The sequence below is a fragment of the Eublepharis macularius genome, chromosome 12 (assembly GCF_028583425.1).
Source record: "Eublepharis macularius isolate TG4126 chromosome 12, MPM_Emac_v1.0, whole genome shotgun sequence".
Taxonomy (NCBI): domain Eukaryota; kingdom Metazoa; phylum Chordata; class Lepidosauria; order Squamata; family Eublepharidae; genus Eublepharis; species Eublepharis macularius.
The window spans coordinates 29,111,741-29,129,220 of NC_072801.1; the positions used below are offsets into that span (position 1 = coordinate 29,111,741).

General features: G+C 45.1%; 1 protein-coding gene across 2 annotated transcripts in view; it reads left to right on the forward strand.

Annotated features, from left to right (window-relative positions):
• The window catches only part of LOC129340179 (multidrug resistance-associated protein 1-like), a 79,020-nt gene that overhangs the window by 11,941 nt on the left and 49,599 nt on the right, over positions 1 to 17,480 (forward strand). For both annotated transcript variants that reach the window (XM_054994799.1, XM_054994800.1), the window contains exons 2-6: positions 8,946 to 9,122; positions 10,174 to 10,299; positions 10,583 to 10,720; positions 11,662 to 11,787; positions 16,928 to 16,989. In XM_054994799.1, the coding sequence (XP_054850774.1) occupies positions 8,946 to 9,122; positions 10,174 to 10,299; positions 10,583 to 10,720; positions 11,662 to 11,787; positions 16,928 to 16,989 (629 nt within the window). The remainder of the gene's footprint in view (positions 1 to 8,945; positions 9,123 to 10,173; positions 10,300 to 10,582; positions 10,721 to 11,661; positions 11,788 to 16,927; positions 16,990 to 17,480) is intronic.

Consider the following 17,480-nt stretch of genomic DNA (forward strand, 5'->3'; position numbering starts at 1 on the left):
CCCTGGGGTGTTCCTGTGCTCAGCCCCCATTTAGGCCGCATTGGGCAGCTGCGGAGGCACCCTGGAGCGCTCCTGCACTCTGCAGTGGGTCGAATTGGGCCCGCTTTGGGCTGAAATCATCCTACTCCCAGGTCTACTCACCTTGCAAAACCATGGTGAGTAGACCTGGCCTCCCCAGGTCTGGAGGCCAGGTCTACCAACCTTGTAAAACGGTGGGTGGCAGACCTGGCCTCCAAGAGGATGGAGGCCAGGTTTACTCACCTGGCAAGATCATGATGAGTAGACCTGGGTTCTGCAGGTCTGAGGCCAGGCCTACCTGCCTTGCAAAGCTGTGGGCAGCTGACCTGGCCTCTGAGGGGACGGATGCCAGGACTACCCACCATGCCCCCCTGCCACAATTCAAGTCCAGCAGGGGGCAAAGCTGTGTTGCTCCCTCCCGTGCCCCCACTCCACAGATGGCGGCTTGGAGAAGGCATGGGGAGGGGAAGTACAGTCGGGCCATACTGCCCTCTTGCGCCCTGCCCACCGCAAATGGAGGCTTGGGGGGAAGGCTTGGGGAGGGGAAAAGTGCAACTGAGCTGTGCTCCTCCCATCCCCCTCCCTGCAAATGGAGGTTTTGGGGGAAAGCTTGGGGAGGGAAAGTGCAGCCGAGCTGCACTGCCCCCGCTCCTCCCCCTCCCCACCCCCACCAGCAGAGTAAGGCTTTGGGGGCGGAGCACAGGCCAGCCGGGGATGGCCCATGCCAACCCAGCCCAATCGCTTAGGGTTTTATGTAGTAAGAGTTACTTCTTTTATACCCTACTTTTCTCCCCAATAGGGACTTAAAGAGGTTTGCAATATTCCCCCCTTCTCCATGTTTATTCTCACAACAGCCCTGTGAGGTAGGTTCAGCAGAGCGCGTGTGGCTGTCCCAAGGTCACCCAGCCAGCTTCCAAGACAGAGAGGAGATTCAGACCTGAGTCTCCCGGATCCTAGTCTGACATTCTAACCAGTTAAGCTGGGATGTGTAGGATTTTGGAGCTGGGTGACTTCAAGACTGTTTGAGAAAGTCATCCATTTTTCCACTCTTGCCTTCACTTCCAGTGGATATGATTAGTTCAGGAAGGGGCTCTCTTTATTTGTCCTCTGGGCTCATGGTGTCTACAGAGTGAAAAATACAAGGGAGGCAAAAGGAAGGGAAAATTCACATACCCTTGCTTGGCTCTCTCTGAGAGAACTGTTTCATAGAAGGAGCTTATACAAGGGGAAATTTGTTCCTGGAAGGCTGCAGGTTGTCCAGAAAAGTTTGAATGGCAGTTTTTTCCCCATACCCTAAATACAGCATGATTTGTTACCATGTTGCCTTTGACTTACATTTAGTAATGTAAAATTACCCCATGCTCATTTTATGAGCAGCAAATATTTGAACTGAAATATTTGATTAGGAACAAATAAATTGTGATTTAGTTGTTCAAACATATCCGGAGCTTTATGTGGAAATTATTTTTATTGGAATAGCACTGGTAAGGAATTTAAAGTAACATATACTTCCCTGCATTTTTGAATTTAAGAAGAAAACCCCAGGAGGCATTGAAAACTGTGAAAGACGGCATAGACTTTTGGGTTGACCTGCACAGCTATCAGTGAATTCTTTTTTTTAAATTTTAATTTTTTTATTATAAATAAATATGTTTATTGCTTTTCCGGCCGAAGCCATAAGCCATACAAACACCAACAAAATATGAACTGTACACTTGAACATACCCAATTCACACAGACATAACTCGTCATTATCACTTTAAACTTTCTAAACTCATGAAGATTTTGTTTCTTTATCACCGTGGCTAAAAAGGAAGCCACTATAGCAGAGGTTTGATTGTCAGGAAAGTTATCAGACAATAACACTGAGATTGCCCAAGGAAGGAAGGGAAGCTTTTCTTTTAACATAATAGGAATAATAAATCTATCTCTTTCCTTACTCCACTTAGGGCAAAAAACTATTATTTATTGATAACAAATAGCATAACAACAGTAACAGTATACGAGTGGTACAACATTATACATAGCAGTAGTCAAGTAACATGATGATAACTTCAGTATATAACCATTAGTGAGCAAACATACAGTGCAGGTGAGATTACATGAAAAGGATGACCAAACATCAGCAATAGAAGTGGGATCAGTGAATTCTTAACTTGATTTTTATTTGGATTATTATATGGATTTGTAGTTTTATTCTCTCCCTTCCCCTGTTTACAAATCACAAGGCATACATGTCCGTCCTCTCTCCTGCAATTCCTAGGGAGTATTGCTTGAAAACCATAAATCACAACTTTGAAACTGCTGAATATGCTGGAGATTGCATAGGCAATGACGTCCATTCATTGTTCTTAATTTTCTGCAATAATAAATCTTAAGAAATTAAAAATGTTTGATGAAAAATTAAGCTATGGAAAATTTTTATGCGCCACATTTCTGATTGCAGGCGATAATAGAAAGCTAAATGTTTTCACATGAAGAAAATTCTTTGTGGATTTTGAATAGTCAGGAAGAAAGGCAGGATAGAACCTCTCTCCCTGACTCCTACTTTTCTGTCTGCAGAGAACTTACTTGTATGGATAAGGAGAATTCAGCTCCATTCCCCTTCAGTCTGAAGATATGACCCTGCCCCACCTCCTGTCTGGCTTTGCAAACACAAATACTGTTTGACACTGATTCCAGAAGATTCTGTAGCTATTCTGGCTGCTCACAGTTCCAGGATCTACCTATGTGAACAGGGTGGCAGTTTTATTTTTATTTACTTCATTTATACCCTGCAGTTTCCCCCAGTGAGGACTCAAAAGTGGCTTTACATCACTCTGCTCCCCTCCATTTTATCCTCACAACAACCCTGTGAGGTTGGTTTCCCATATCCTATTGCATATCATTATTGATCTGGGCAGAGTTATGGAGCCGAGATGAGAACCCCTGTCTATATGATAAAGAAGATGTCATGGAGACAGACAACAGAATGGTGATCTGATGACTTCTCAGGAAATAAAAAGGTTTTGACTTCCTTAAGAGGTCTGAACCTCAGATTCACCCCCGTCACCTCATGAGTGGTTTGGAGGTGGCTGCCATCAAGTGTGCCATCAAAGATGCCAGTAGTGATGTACAGTACACAAACCACAGGCTAGTGGGCAGAGGTGGGCAGGAAGCTGCAGGGTGACTCGTTTTTCTTTTCTGTTACTGTAAAGGAAGAGCTGAAGTGGAGGAGATTTCTTGCACGTTGAGGCTGAGAAGAGCTGCTCCCATGACCAGTAATGGCTGGGCTGGGCTGGTGGAGAAATGAGCACCTTGCTATATTCAATCCCCAGGAAGGTTAAGTGAGGCTGTGCTTGGGTCATCCAGGGTCATCTGTGGAGAACTGAGCCGTATGACCTCTTGCTTAGTTTGCAGGGGCACAGCCAAGATCTGCAGAGAGCTGCCAGGAGGTGGGGCAGGCTTAGGTCATGCCAACGACTTCCTGGTCTCACTGTTTTGCAAAACTCTGCTCTTTGTGTTTGACTTGTGGTTTCACAGGCTGTGTCTTCTCCCCTCTCATTTACTGAAAACTTAAGATTTCTTTTTTAAAAACTCCTTGTAATGACTATAATCGCATGAGCAGGAGGGTTCCTGTTCAGTGAACTGGAAACTCCAAGGCGTCTGCATGCACCAGTTGCTGAATTATGTGCGGGCTTGGTAATGCAAAACCTCTGAGAATATATTTCATGGTTCTCTTTTAATGCCTTTTAAAGGGCTGGCATGCTGACACCTTTCTAAGCAACTCCAGGTGTTAAATTGTAGTTCTCACCAGCTAAAGTTGCTGGGGTTAGATCCCTGAATACTTTTGAGTTCTGCATAAAAATGTCACTAACTTCTGGCATTTGGGGGCCCTTTAACCAACTTTTCACATTTTAAAAAATGTGTTGCATTTTATTTAGTTCATTTACTTTTTGCTTTTCTCCAGAGTGGGGATCTTAAGTGGCTTTCTACATTATTTTTCTTATTTTCCTCTGCTCTGTATATATGCTTCACTATGAGTTAGGGACCATAGACTTTATCACTGTATTGACTTACATATTATCTGCTGCTTTAAATATGTAGTCCTTATGTACCACCTGTGCTCGATGTTGTCTAACGTTAGTCCTAGAACTGATTATGTTCTGCTTCAGTATTTTTTCTACTCTGTAGTGGATTCTTGCCAATACTGTGTGTTTTAAACCTGTATCTATTTACCCTATGGCATTGTTTATGGAAATGTCCTTGACACTGTATTGAAATGTACTTGATACTGATTGTGCTAATCTCATACTATGTAATCTGCCTTGAGTCTCAGTGAGAAAGGCGGACTATAAATGACATCAATCAATAAATAAAAATGTTCTGCTGACTTGATTATCGCATCTTGCTCTTTGTATAAAGAGGCTCCTAGTCCATGAATGAGGCTGCTAGTCCACTCCAGCAAACCTGTTAGTCTTTTTAAAATTCCTTTTTGTTGATGCTTTGTTCTGGAGTTGATTCTTAACACTGTTTTTGCTTGGAATGAGATTTGGGGGTGGGTGGGACACGTTGACTGGCTGGAAGAGGAAAATATGACTCAGATTCTTAACTCTAATACATTTTGCAAGTATATGAGAATGCACTGGCAATGTTTTCATAATCATGAGGGCTAAAAAACCCTCCCTTATTTACATGCCATGTCAGATCTTGGAAATCCTGCAAATCTCAGCAGCCGCATGAACTTTGCCAAGGAAAAGAAATTCTGTGCATGCTCCTAAGCAGGGCTTTTTTTCTGGGAAAAGAAGTGGTGGAACTCAGTGGGTTGCCAGCACAGGGGACAACTCTTGGTGGGAGGTAGTGCCCCTGGCACCACACGCACGTGTGCAAAGTGTGTGCACGGTCCCAGGGCCGCACAATGATGACACTTTGGGTCAGCTGGAACAAGGGGGGAGTTTTTTAAAGTTTAAATCACCCTTGGCGAAAATGGTCACATGGCTGGTGAATCTAAACTCCCCTCTGTCTGGAGATCGGGGGCGGGGCCACCAGCCATGTGACTATTTTCAAGAGGGGCCGGAACTCCATTCCACTGCATTCCAGCTGAAAAAAAGCCCTGCTCCTAAGTAAGCAAGCCCTCCTTTAGATAGTTGCATTTACTTCTGGGTAAAGCATGGGTGAAGATCAGGATGTAAATATTTTGAGAACAGTAAAATCAAAAGTAAAGCTGCCACTCAACCTCTGTTTGTGGGGGAGAAGGACAGGAATGTGAAAGTTTCAGGGCTGTTGTATCTTTGACAAGATTGTGATATTCTAGTTTCTGAGAACAATAAAATCTGTAGAAAGGACATTTAAATGGCACGTCGTTTGCCAAATGCTGTCACTCAGTGTTAGAGTGTGCAGTTGGTCAGAACTTTTTAAAAAGTGTATGCTGTTGTGCTCTTTCTCCCTATTCATCTCAAGTTCCTAAATAATATGGGGGGGGAGGGTTGGCTGTAAGGTGGGAGAAGAGAGGCTAAGGATTTAGATGGGCTGGAATGGGACTCACAGTTGGCACTGAATTCCACACACACCCCGCCTTAGAAGTTCTGCCCAATACCCTCCCCACCTTGGTATGGTTGGGAGCGAGACCACACTGCAGTGAAGAGATACAGAACGCCGTAGCATCCATGTTTGGTTTTGGGGAGGCATCCTGCACCCCTTTTTTCTTGGCTTATAGAATCCTCAGGTGTCAGTTTAATGGGAAAAGATGAGAGTGAGACTTCTCTGTTGAATTTTAAATTTTGTTTTTTAAATTGAGAACTTAAGATATGCAGAGGGGAGAGAAAGATTTTGGCACACTCTCTTTTCCTCATTTCCCTCTTTATTTTAGTTGGCTTGCTTCTAAGTTCAGGGGAGTTGTTTAATCTTTGTTTTGCCATTTAAAATAACCCTATTTGCCCCATCCTGCTTCTAATTAAAAATAGCAATTAATCTCTCTTGTGGGGCTTCAGAGAGGCTGCCAGGAGAGCAAAACTAATCTTGTTAGGCATTTCTGGTGTTGCTATCATGTAACCTGATGCTGCGTCAATACAACTTGCCAAAACAGCAGTGGATGCCGTAGAAGGCGCCTTCCTCTGGCTGACAAAAATTTGAACTTGAAAGTTCAATTGAAGTTAATTGAAGGGTGCACATTTGGTTGATTAAAATAATATACTTCCAGAAGAGTCCATTACAGCTGAAAGGTCCGTGAGTTGCAATTTGCCAGTTCTGTTAGGGAGCAGCATGTAACCAAAATCTGTTACGGGGCAGCTTGAATGAGTCAGCTGGAATCTTCATCACATCAGCTGAAGCCAGTTTATAGCTATTCTGACTCAGTTTTAGCATAATAGTCCCGTGTTCCTTTTTCCAAACATGGCTGGGAGGCAGCATATGTGATTTGCATGCCAGAATCTCTTTTGCGGGAGGGTGGGCTTCAGAGAGGCTGCCAGGAGAGTGGAGATAACGTTGATGGGCATTTCTGGTGTTGCTGTTGAGTAACGTGATGCTGTGTCAATATGACTTGCCAAAATGCAGTGGCCGCACCCTGGAAGTCCCACATATTCAGTCTTGGACATTTCAAATGGAAATGGTCTAAAGTAGCAGTAATAGAAAAGGAGCTTGGAGAATGCTGGAGAATCAGTGCCAGTCCGAGAAGACCATACTGAGCAAGATGGCCAATGGTTTAATTCAGTATAAGACTGCATCAAACATTCAAGCAGTATCTAGTTGTGCTGTTGCACCAATATAGATAAAAGCACATGACAATAATCAATAGTGAGCAATACTAGGCCAAGCACTTGTATTCTAAATGAACATTCAGACTTCGCATGAATAATCTCTGTTTTTTTCTATGTGTTAGGTAATGCTAAAAGGTGTGCTTCAATCTTTTGACAGTTCATTAAAATAGTGGACTCTGTTGAGATTAATGTTCCTCTATCAGAGATTCAACCAATGGTGATCTCTCAGCTTTTTCTGACACTTCTAAGAGATTTATAGTTTTGATGGTTGTTGTGGGTTTTCCGTGCTGTATTGCCGTGGTCTTGGCATTGCCAGTTCTGAAAAACACCAGGCTAACAAAACACTCTATACTCGACAATAGCCCTGCAGAGAAGATTAGCACATCAAGCACCAATCCATATGCAAAAGAACCTCCTCAAGATACAGTGAAGCCTCCCGCCATTAGCATTCCACACCCTGGGAAACTCTTACAGGATGACTCAGCTCAACCCCACCCCTCCTGAGTAGATACAAATGACCTGCCAACATCTTTTCCACACTGTGACACTGAGAGATCTCTGTCTTTTGGTGCTACACCTCTGAAGATGCCAGCCACAGCTGCTGGTGAAACGTCAGGAACTACAATGCCAAGACCACGGCAATACAGCCCGGAAAACCCACAACAACCATCATTCTCCGGGCGTGAAAGCCTTCGACAATACATTTATAGTTTTGTTTTGCAAGTTTGAGTATAACGTAATTTTTTACTAATTGGAAGGTTATACAATAGAAACTATGAATATTCAATGAAGCATCAGACCAATTATCGTTTGTTTGTGCTATCATGTGAATAGACCTTAGATATTTGCATATGATGATGTATAAAATTGTAAACTCAGATAGAATGGCAGAGCTCTGATGGAAGAAATCTCTTGAGAGAATTTAGGTGAGAACTTATTTTATATTTTGATTACTTGCTTCATTAAAAAACTAGGGCGTATTTTCAGTAAAGTGAAATAAACTCTAGATAGATGTCTTGTGTGTTTGATAAAGAGTTGCAAAGCAATATTGAACCCTATATAAATAAATATACTGATAAACAAGTGGTTCAAAGAACTTATCTGTTTGACAGGTCTGAGAACTAATTGCTGAAAGCTTTCCAGGAGAAAGATACATCTTTCTTTTGGCTAGTAGAAGCTTAGTTTCAGACATGGGCAAAAGCTCGTTACAGTGCCATGCAACCTGTGTCACATACACGTGAGTCATGGAAATTAAGCCAGGCCTGTAAATAGCCCCTTGTCTGCCATGAATATGAAGATTTATAAAAGTTGCTAGTTCAGTGTCTTGTCTTTTAAAGCCACAAATGAAGTGTCTGCTCAGAATCTTGTGTAATAGTAATTGTTGTTGACTCTTCAGCCTGGAATATATAGCCATGGCATCCCATGATTGGTATGTACAACTGTTGCTTGGAGCCCGGCATGCTGGGAGACTCCTGGCCACAGGGTGATGAATGAGCAGAATAAAAATACAGCTCGTGATGCAAACACATTCTATTAGAATGGCTGCACACCAGGGATGACTGGGGGAGGGGTAATGGGGGCAGAGGAGACCGACCTGCTCCTGACTGCACAAACGTTGCCTGTCTACTCTGAAAATGTCAAAATAACAAGGGCTAGTGAGCTGCTTATAAAAAATCTGTAACACCCTGACCTGGATGGTTGGCCCAGGCTAGCCCAACCTTGTCAGCTATCAGAAGCTAAGCAGGGTCAGTAGTGGTTAGTGCTTGGATGGGAGATTACCAAGGAAGTCCATGATTGCTGTGCAGCGACAGGCAATGGCAAACCACCTCTACCCGTCTCTTCTCTTGAAAACCACATGAGAAGTCGCCATAAGTTGGCTGTGGCTTGATGGCACTTTACAACAGCATAAAAATAACAAGGGTTGATGAGATGCTTTTATGTATGGGAATCTTTCAGATTCTGCTGGGACCTTAAGGATGACCAAGCCATTATTATGCAGCGTTCAGTTTCTGGGGAAGTTGGAACACTTTATACAAAGTTGAAACAGAAACTTAATGCATCTGTATCAGCTTGAGTAATTTTAACTGGATGCATGGATGAGTTGGAAAGGCTGAGTTTCTACCTAGAGGTTGACATGAAAGTGTACTTTTGTTAACTTTTTCCTCCTTGGGACATGTGTGTTTTTCTTTCCAGGACTGGAATGTAACGTGGCACACAGAGAATCCTGATTTCACCCCGTGCTTTCAGAACACCGTCCTCATCTGGATCCCTTGCATTTACCTCTGGGCTTGCGTCCCAATCTATTTCACATACCTCCACCGTCATGACAGGGGCTACATCCAGATGTCACATCTCAACAAAGCCAAAACAGTAAGCGAATGGGGGGGCGGGCTGCCACTGAGGCTGAGGATCTTCCTGTAGCAATTGGAGATGTCGAGACAAAAAAATAACCCTTTACCCTTTGAAGGATATTCTTTGCAAAAGGCAGAGCTCTTGAAGTTTACAAAACCAGACTGAGTGCCTTGTCTGCATGAAATAGAAGCATAGCAGGGCTGTGAAGGTATAACATGAGCAGGGGAACCTAATGCATTGCATGGTTGTTGCATGAAGAGAGAGAGAGAGTGTGTAGAATGCTGCCTCTTGAAGGACAGAAGGGACTGTGTTAGGTGAAATTCTTAGACTGGGAGATTTGCAGGCCCTGAGCTGCCGAAGTCCTGTCAAATACAAACCCCTCAAGAAACACACACAGCTTCTCTGGATTCATTATTTAATATATTTATATTCCAAACAGAAGACAATTCCAAAGAGAAAAATTATAAGCACTATTCAGTGAGAGCAGGCCAATGGAAGGGGCCTTGTTGGGCTTGGAGGAGCAGAATGGGGCAGGCAACAGAAGGCCAGGCAGGCTGCAGTGATCTAAGATAGGTAGGGTGCAGGTGACTCTTCCAGGCATCCTGGACCCAAGCCCTATAGGGCTTCTGTGGTCAAAGCAGAACTTTCAGTTGGCCCCACAACTGAACTGGGAGGCGATTCAGCTGAATTCAGAGCAGTAGGATGTGGGTGTTTTTCCCGCGGCATTCTGTGCAGGTAAATGGACTTGTGAGCAGATCAGGCACAGTGGATGGCTCTTGCGAAGGCCATGTTGACACCCTTGCTTGTAAGTAGGCCAGGCAGCCTGCTGGCTAAAAGGCAGAGATCACAAGCTTGTGAGGGGGAGGCTTACAGTGAGATATGGGGCCACTCCTGCTGCTTTGCAGTGTGTCCTGGGGTGGTGCATGCATTGCTCAATTGAGGCGGAAGTGCCTCATCTGGGGAAAAAGGTAGTCTGTGTGGCAAGCTGCTTGGGCTACCAGCAGGCATCTGCTTCTAACAGCAATTGTCAGGAGGACTGACTGTAAACAATATCCTTTTTCTGTTTCAGGCCTTGGGTCTCTTACTATGGCTAGTCTGCTGGGCAGACCTTTTCTACTCTTTCTGGGAAAGAAATCACAATATTTTCCAAGCTCCTGCTTTTTTAGTTAGCCCTACAGTTTTGGGCATCACCATGGTAAGTGAAAAATAAAGTTGCTTTCTTCTCTAATTAAAGTGTCAGCAAAGAAGAATGTTTCAGTTCTGGGTTTGGAACAGTGGAAAGGACTAAAATGCCTTGCACCAATAAATAGTTGGAATGCGCCCTTGGAAGATGGATTTTGGTTGCATTGGCCATGCTCGGTGCTGTCCCCAGCAGTGGTGGTGCTGCCGACCAGATCCATGCATGTTGTTGGCTGGCCATTCTGATCTTGCTGAAGCCTTGAGAAATTATTGAGTCACCTTTTTATTACTGTCCCCAGCTGCTTGCCACCTTTTTGATACAGTACGAGAGGATAAAAGGAGTCCAGTCTTCAGGTGTGATGCTGAATTTCTGGCTTATTGCGCTGTTGTGTGCTACCATCACCTTCAGATCCAAAATACTGCATGCCTTGAGTACGGTAAGCCACTGTTTCTCAGCTGAGCCTAGAGGACTCCTGGCATTGTGGAGCGTTTGCTTGTTTAATGATTTATCTTGTGATTCTGCCAGCGTGTGGCACTAAGCAAATTAATGACCCATTAAATGCTCCCTAAGAACCATTTAGGTTGTGTTTCTTTTGGTTTTTCGTCTTGTGCTTCCACATTTGAAATTCTCATCAAAGACTTGGGAGTCTGGCCAGGGGACACTCAAAGCACCCTCTTGGAAATATAGTCCAGAGATGTATATGTCTGCAGATGCAAGAGCCTGTGAAATGTTTTGTCTTTTTCCCGATGTAGAATTTCCTACTCTTTTAAAAAAAATATGTAATGCCTCTTTTGTGTGGGTGAGCTCATGCACACACGTAATGCAGGTGTTCTTTTAATCAGAAATGCCCCTAGCTCCATGTCTCTTCTCCCCCGTCCTCCCAGTATACAGCGGTTCACTCTTGACAGTTGTAAACTGGACAACTTTTATATGTATACACCATTTCCCTTATCCTTGTATAGCAGATCAGAAGAGTCTGCATGGAAATCTACGTGATGCATGTCCTGTAAGGTAGTGGTTCCCAACCTTTTTGGTATGGTGACTCGTTTTAAAAAGAGCCTGGACAAATCAATAATAAAACTGCAGCAATCTGCCATGTAGCAAAAAGTCTTGGCTGGCAAAGTTTGTTTTTCCCTTTCGGGAGCTGCTCATAGGAAAGTTGCTTGTTGATAGGAATGCATAGAGCAGCGTCTGGATGTGCTGGTGGAAGGTAGAGCAGGCTCATATGGTTGGTACCAAGTGGCAGTGGAAAGACAGAGGAGGAAGCTACCCTCTGATTAGGGCCGGGGGAGGGCTTTACGGATCCTTGGTCAGATGGGAGCAACTTTTGGCATGTGCGCAAGTCCATTAACTACAAATTCCAATTGATTCTTCTAGGGTGCCAAAATCGACGCTTTCCGTTTTGCTACCTTCTTCGTCTACTTCACCTTGGTGCTTCTACAGCTTATACTGTCCTGTTTTGCTGAACGGCCACCTTTGTTTTCGAAAGTGGTTCACCTCCCTGTAAGTAATGAGTCTTGATTTTGTGGGTACTCTGTGTGCAGCGCTTGAGAGTCGGAAGTACTTATTCCTAATTCACCTCTATATACTATTACTTGACCCTTATGTAAGCAAACGAATTATTCTCGAGCGCTTGTCATGCAGAAAGCAGGAAATGTGGGGGTTGAGATGGTAGTGGTTTTGTTGAAAGGCCACCTTTCCCCAATTTATCTGTTTCTATAAATATTGGTAATATACCCCCCCCTTTTTTTTTTTTGCATCAAGGGTTGTGGTTAACCACCATGGAGAGGAGATCTAGGAAGAGACTCTTAGTGTTGGATCCAGCCCGTTTTTGTACTCACCCACACCTAATCTCTATTACTGTCCCGGTCCCATATGGCATTTGTCTATGCAGGCCCCCTCCTCCTTTCTGCACTAGCTCAAAAACTAATTGGATCCAACCCAGAAACTGGGGGATCATGTCTGGAGTTTGTTTCTGCTGTCTGGGATGAACTTCATTGCTGGTTAACTTTTTCACATTTTTGTTTTCCAGCAATTGCAAGGGCGCTCTTGTGGCTAAAAGAGATGAGAGGGCCTCGGTTTGTGCTTGGGATTAACGCCATTACTGTGTTTTGACAGTTGCAGTTTAGCTCCTAATTATGTTCATACTTGGTGCATATAGTTTATTTCTAGGCAATGATCTTCCCTGCCTACAGATGCACAGCTGGCGGGGGGGGGCATGTTTCTGTTGCAGAGTTTGACCTCAGTGTTCAAGGCAGGATTTCAGGTGGCATTGAAAGAGAAGAGGAAAGATGGTAAAAAGTAAATTACTGTTATAGATCAATGTTTTGATGACAGACTTGTCCCAGTTATGCTCCTGGCTGGTGGCATCCATATAGTAGCCCTGATAACTAGTCCCTTCCCACTGGGCACAACGGCTTAAAAGACTGAATCTCCAGTTCAGATCTCACATTGGCCAAGAATTCACTGGGGAGCCTCACCCAGCCCTTCTGTCTGTAACATGGGAATAATAATTCTGGCCTGCTTTTGTCGGCTTGCTGTAAGACTGCGTGAAGCACTTTGAACACTGAACAGACTATATTATTAAATACAGAGACCTTTAGCATTTGTACACTGGCTGGTGCTTCTGCAGATGGGCAAAACCACACAATATACAGAAAAGTGCGGGGGGGGGGGCGCTTTTCTATTTAGGAGATTTTCCAGTTGGGCAGAACAATATCTTAAAATGCATACATTTTACAGGAAAAACAAAACACAAAGTAGAGCAAAAAATAGTCATGGGCTAGATTTGCTCACTGGTGAAAGTAGATTGGAAACAGGCAGGGCTTTTTTTCTGGGGAAAGAGGTGGTGGAACTCAGTGGGTTGCCCTTGGAGAAAATGTTCACATGGCTGGTGGCCCCGCCCCCTGATCTCCAGGCAGAGGGGAGATTAGATTGCCCTCTGCGCCAGCAGCATGGAGGGCCATCTAAACTCCCCTCTGTCTGGAGATCAGGGGGTGGGGCCACCGGCCATGTGACCATTTTCAAGAGGTTCCGGAACTCCGTTCCACCGCGTTCCTGCTGAAAAAAAGCCCTGGAAACAGGTATTTCCAGGTCAAACAGAAGAGACTAGAAGGGGTGAGAAGTATGAAGTGCTCGCCTATCTGTGCTAACCTTGCAGCAAAGAGCCCAGTGGGACTGAGACCCGGGGAAATACAAGTTAAGCACGTATCCCTTTGAAAGAGGTGATCAGGAAAGAATTGGGTCCTCATGAGCTCCTTTTGAACCAGGGGTGTCCCTTATAAGGAGATGCGACTGGCGGCCCAGAAGCAGAGGCCCAACCAGGTTAGCAACTCACTTTTAAGCATTGCAGCAAAACACGAGGCACTTAGGAGCTCCCGCACAGACCTCTGGGATAAAAGGTTCTACACTTGCCAGGGATATCAGAAGATAGGCTGTTTAGTGAAGGACTCGGTGAAAGGCACGGAAGCCTACAGCAGAGGCGCGAGACATTCACAAGGAAGGAGCCTTTGATGCACAGCAGTTGCTTGGCCTGCCCTGTTGGTGCAAATGGCCTCTTCTCGCTGCGGAAATGTCTTTTGAATGTGCCGTCTCCCCATGTGGCCGTGAACTTCTGCCAGCACAAATGTTGTTTTGACTGCTGTGTGATGCTTCCTCTTGGAAACCACAAGCCATGGGAGATTATTGCAGGTAGCTTTGTTTGCAGCATGAAGACCTGGGTAGGCCAGGTCTTCATGCTGCAAACTTTCCATTTCCACTTCAGCACGTGTGTAGCATCTGGTTGTTCGGTCCACAGAACCTGTTTGTGAATCTCGGTCTTTTAAACAGCAGTCACTTGTTTGTGTTAGTTTGTGTTTTTCCTCCTATTGCTTCAAAAACGGTGTGCTCTGTAGCTCTGTGTTACTTTACTGGGAGAAGTGTTCTCAGAGGTGCCTTAATGGAAAACTTAAGCAAATTAAGGAATGTGATAATACTGGAAATACTCAGTGGCTTGTCCAATTCACAGCCTCTGTGACTGGCCTGTGGCCAGGCAGATAAAAGGGCTGGGGCGGCTTGGAAACTTGGTGGTGGTTCAGCTGAGCAGAGGAACAGCCGCAGAAGAAACTTGAGAGCAGGAGAAGAAAATCCCCTCTGGCTTCTTGACACCAGGGCATTACTTGGGGAACAAATGAGCAGGGCTGTGGGTGGTGGTTTCAAACCTCAAGTGGGCAACCAGCTTCAGTTGGCTTGGTTTGCTGTCCTCTTTCATTTCACTTTGAGAATTTCTACTCAGCTGCCTTTGTGCTGAGTCACGGGGTGGAGGCTGTTATGAACACACTTTCACTGGTGGCCAGACAGAAATCAAGCAAACTTGGAGGCTGCCTCTCGGAGGCCCAAGAAATCATTTTGAGATAGGATAGCTTGGCCTCCGGGAGCAGAAAAAGGGTTTGGGGCGTTTCCACTGATTCTACTTTGCAAATAGCATTGTTGTCTAGCAGAAGAGTCTGTCTCTGTTCCAGGGCTGGATTAGTTTCTGCAGGTGGAGAGTTGCTGTGAGCCCAGAAGTCCTTGGTTTGAATCTCACCTCCGTCACAGCCACACTATGTGGTCTCAATGAAGCCTCACTTCCCCACCCCCACACTACCTTACCAGCCTGTTTATAAGGCTTAACTAAAAAAAAAATAAAGCATGTGCCACTCTTGAAAATGCTATACAAATACTAAGTGGAGATAGATCAAGATGGGTAGCCATGTTAGTCTGTCCGTAGCAGTAGAAAAGAGCAAGAGTCCAGTGATACCTATAAGACTAACAAAATTTGTGGTAGGGTATGAGCTTTGTATCTGAAGAAGTGAGCTGTAACTCATGAAAGCTCATACCTTACCACAAATACTAAGTGATTACTGCAAGCCAAGCAAGATAATGATGAAGCCTGGCAGGGAGGGGGTGTTAGAGAGCCTTGGGGGAAGGGCGGGCACCTCACTCAAGTAACCCACAGTGAGAAAGGGGTGAGAGAAGTAGTTATCCTTGGAGGGGGTCTTTGCTTTCACTGCTGGGTCCTTCACCGTGGTGCATACAGCTCAGTTCTCTATGGGTCAGCCAGAGAGGAATGATAGTCATGGAGCATGTTGGGAAGGTGCCTTGGGCAAGGTGGAGCCCCCCCCCTAAGAGGTGGGCATTTCCTCTGTCCTGTGGAGGTGCCCCCTTCCTCAGGAAGAGAAGCAAGGAAAGCCGTAGGAAGCACATGTGTGCATTCCTGGCTCTCTCTGGGGCCAGCCTAACTCCGCTTTGCTATAGAACATTCCCTGGACCCTGAGTTCCAAGAAGGAGACTTCCAGTGCGATTCTGTGGGCTGGACCTTGGTGGGTGGAAGGCTTTCCCTTTCCAGCTCTGTGTCCCGGGAGAGCGAGCTCCTGTCTATGATCACGAAGGGGGTGGTCTCCTTTCCCACCTAGATGAGCGCACGTAAAAACAGCTGCAAACCAACAAGGCCAGTAAGAGGCTGGAGCTGCTGCTGCTGTGGACTTACCACTTTTCTGGGAAGGAGGAGGTACAAACTGTGTTGACCCCAGTCCTTCCTTCCCTTAGCAACCTGCAAAGAGGAATGGGCTGGAATGAGGACACTTAAGCTCTTGAAAGAGACGTAGGAAACAAGAAATGGTTTCAGGCCTATCTGAATTGGTCATTAATGGCCCATTTCTCACTATAATAAACACTTAGACAAACATTGTTGAGTGTGAGCAAGTTTTCCAGGGCTCAGCAGTTCTTCTTCAGATTAGAAATTTGTATTCCTTTGTTGGGTGCCTAGCTGGGTAGGAATACTTTCCCATGAAAACGGGGGCGGGGGGTGGAGGTATCTGTTCCCTTCTCCCCCGCCTAATCCTTCCATGTTGTTGCATTATGTTTCTGATAGCTGCCTGGAAAAGGTTTACTCATGTGTAAACCTTGCCTATTGGGGTTCTAAAATATACCCCCACCTCTGTCTTTTTACCAGGGCTTTTTTTCTGGGAAAAGAGGTGGTGGAACTCAGTGGTGGAACTCAGGACCGCACTTTGGGTCAGCTGGAACAAGGGGAGAGTTTTTTAAAGTTTAAATTGCCCTCGGCGAAAATAGTTTCATGGCTGGTGGCCCCGCCCCCTGATCTCCAGACAGAGGGGAGTTTAGATTGCCCTCCGCGCTGCCGAGCAGCACGGAGGGCAATCTAAACTCCTCTTGTCTGAAGATCAGGGGCGGGGCCACCAGCCATGTGACCATTTACAAGAGGTGCCAGAACTCCATTCCACAACGTTCCAGCTGAAAAAAAGCCCTGCTTTTTACAGATTGAGCATTGATTGTTGATTGGGGGTGGGGGGAGATTCTTTTCTAATCCAACTTGTGATTGGCTCCTCAGATGATCTGTGGCAGCTCAGTAAAATAAAAAAAAATACCACCACGGAGGTGTTCACGTGATTCTCAGTGAGGTCCAGTGCTTGACTGCAGTTGCTTCTCCAGCTGACCTTGCTGGTGGTAGCTGGAAGGAGGGGGGAAGGTACTTGTATAGTAAAAGTTGGAAAAGGATACTAGCATTTTGGCCTGTCTGGGAAGCTGCTAGGCCTATAGGGTTTTGTGGGATAAGTCCGTTCCTGTCTGCTATCCACTGTAACAGTCTCACTCTTCCCCTCCTTAGAACCCCTGCCCTGAGTCTGGTGCTTCTTTCTTGTCCAAAATCACGTTCTGGTGGATCACAGGGTAAGTAACTTGAATGCAGGACTCTGGCCAGGCACTTCTTATGTGTCTGTCTCTATGGAAAAGTCACTTGAGGTTCTCTTGGCCTCGGTGCTCAGCCTTATGTAAATGAAACTGTTCCACTGAGATTGTGTTCTCTCTCTCTCTCTCCCTCTTGTGTCCAAGCAGAATATATAAGCGAGCATGTGTTTAATTCAAACGTGTATAATTCAAGCATAGCGATTAGTGCTGAAGGCTCCAAGCCAGCAGGTGGACTTTTCTTTTAACTGAAAAACTCCTGGTCATCAGTAGCAGGTGTCTTAATTTTTGCCTAGAGTTACCAACCGTGACATCTGCGTTGATTCTGGCCAAATTTCGAAGTGTATCAGGTCTGCTGCTTGTCTATTTAAATGTTCTATCCTATTTGCAATATTTATAAACAGCCTTTCCAGTGGAAAGTGCCCATGGTAGTATGTAAAACAACAACTGCCAATTGTAACATTTTTATAAAGTGC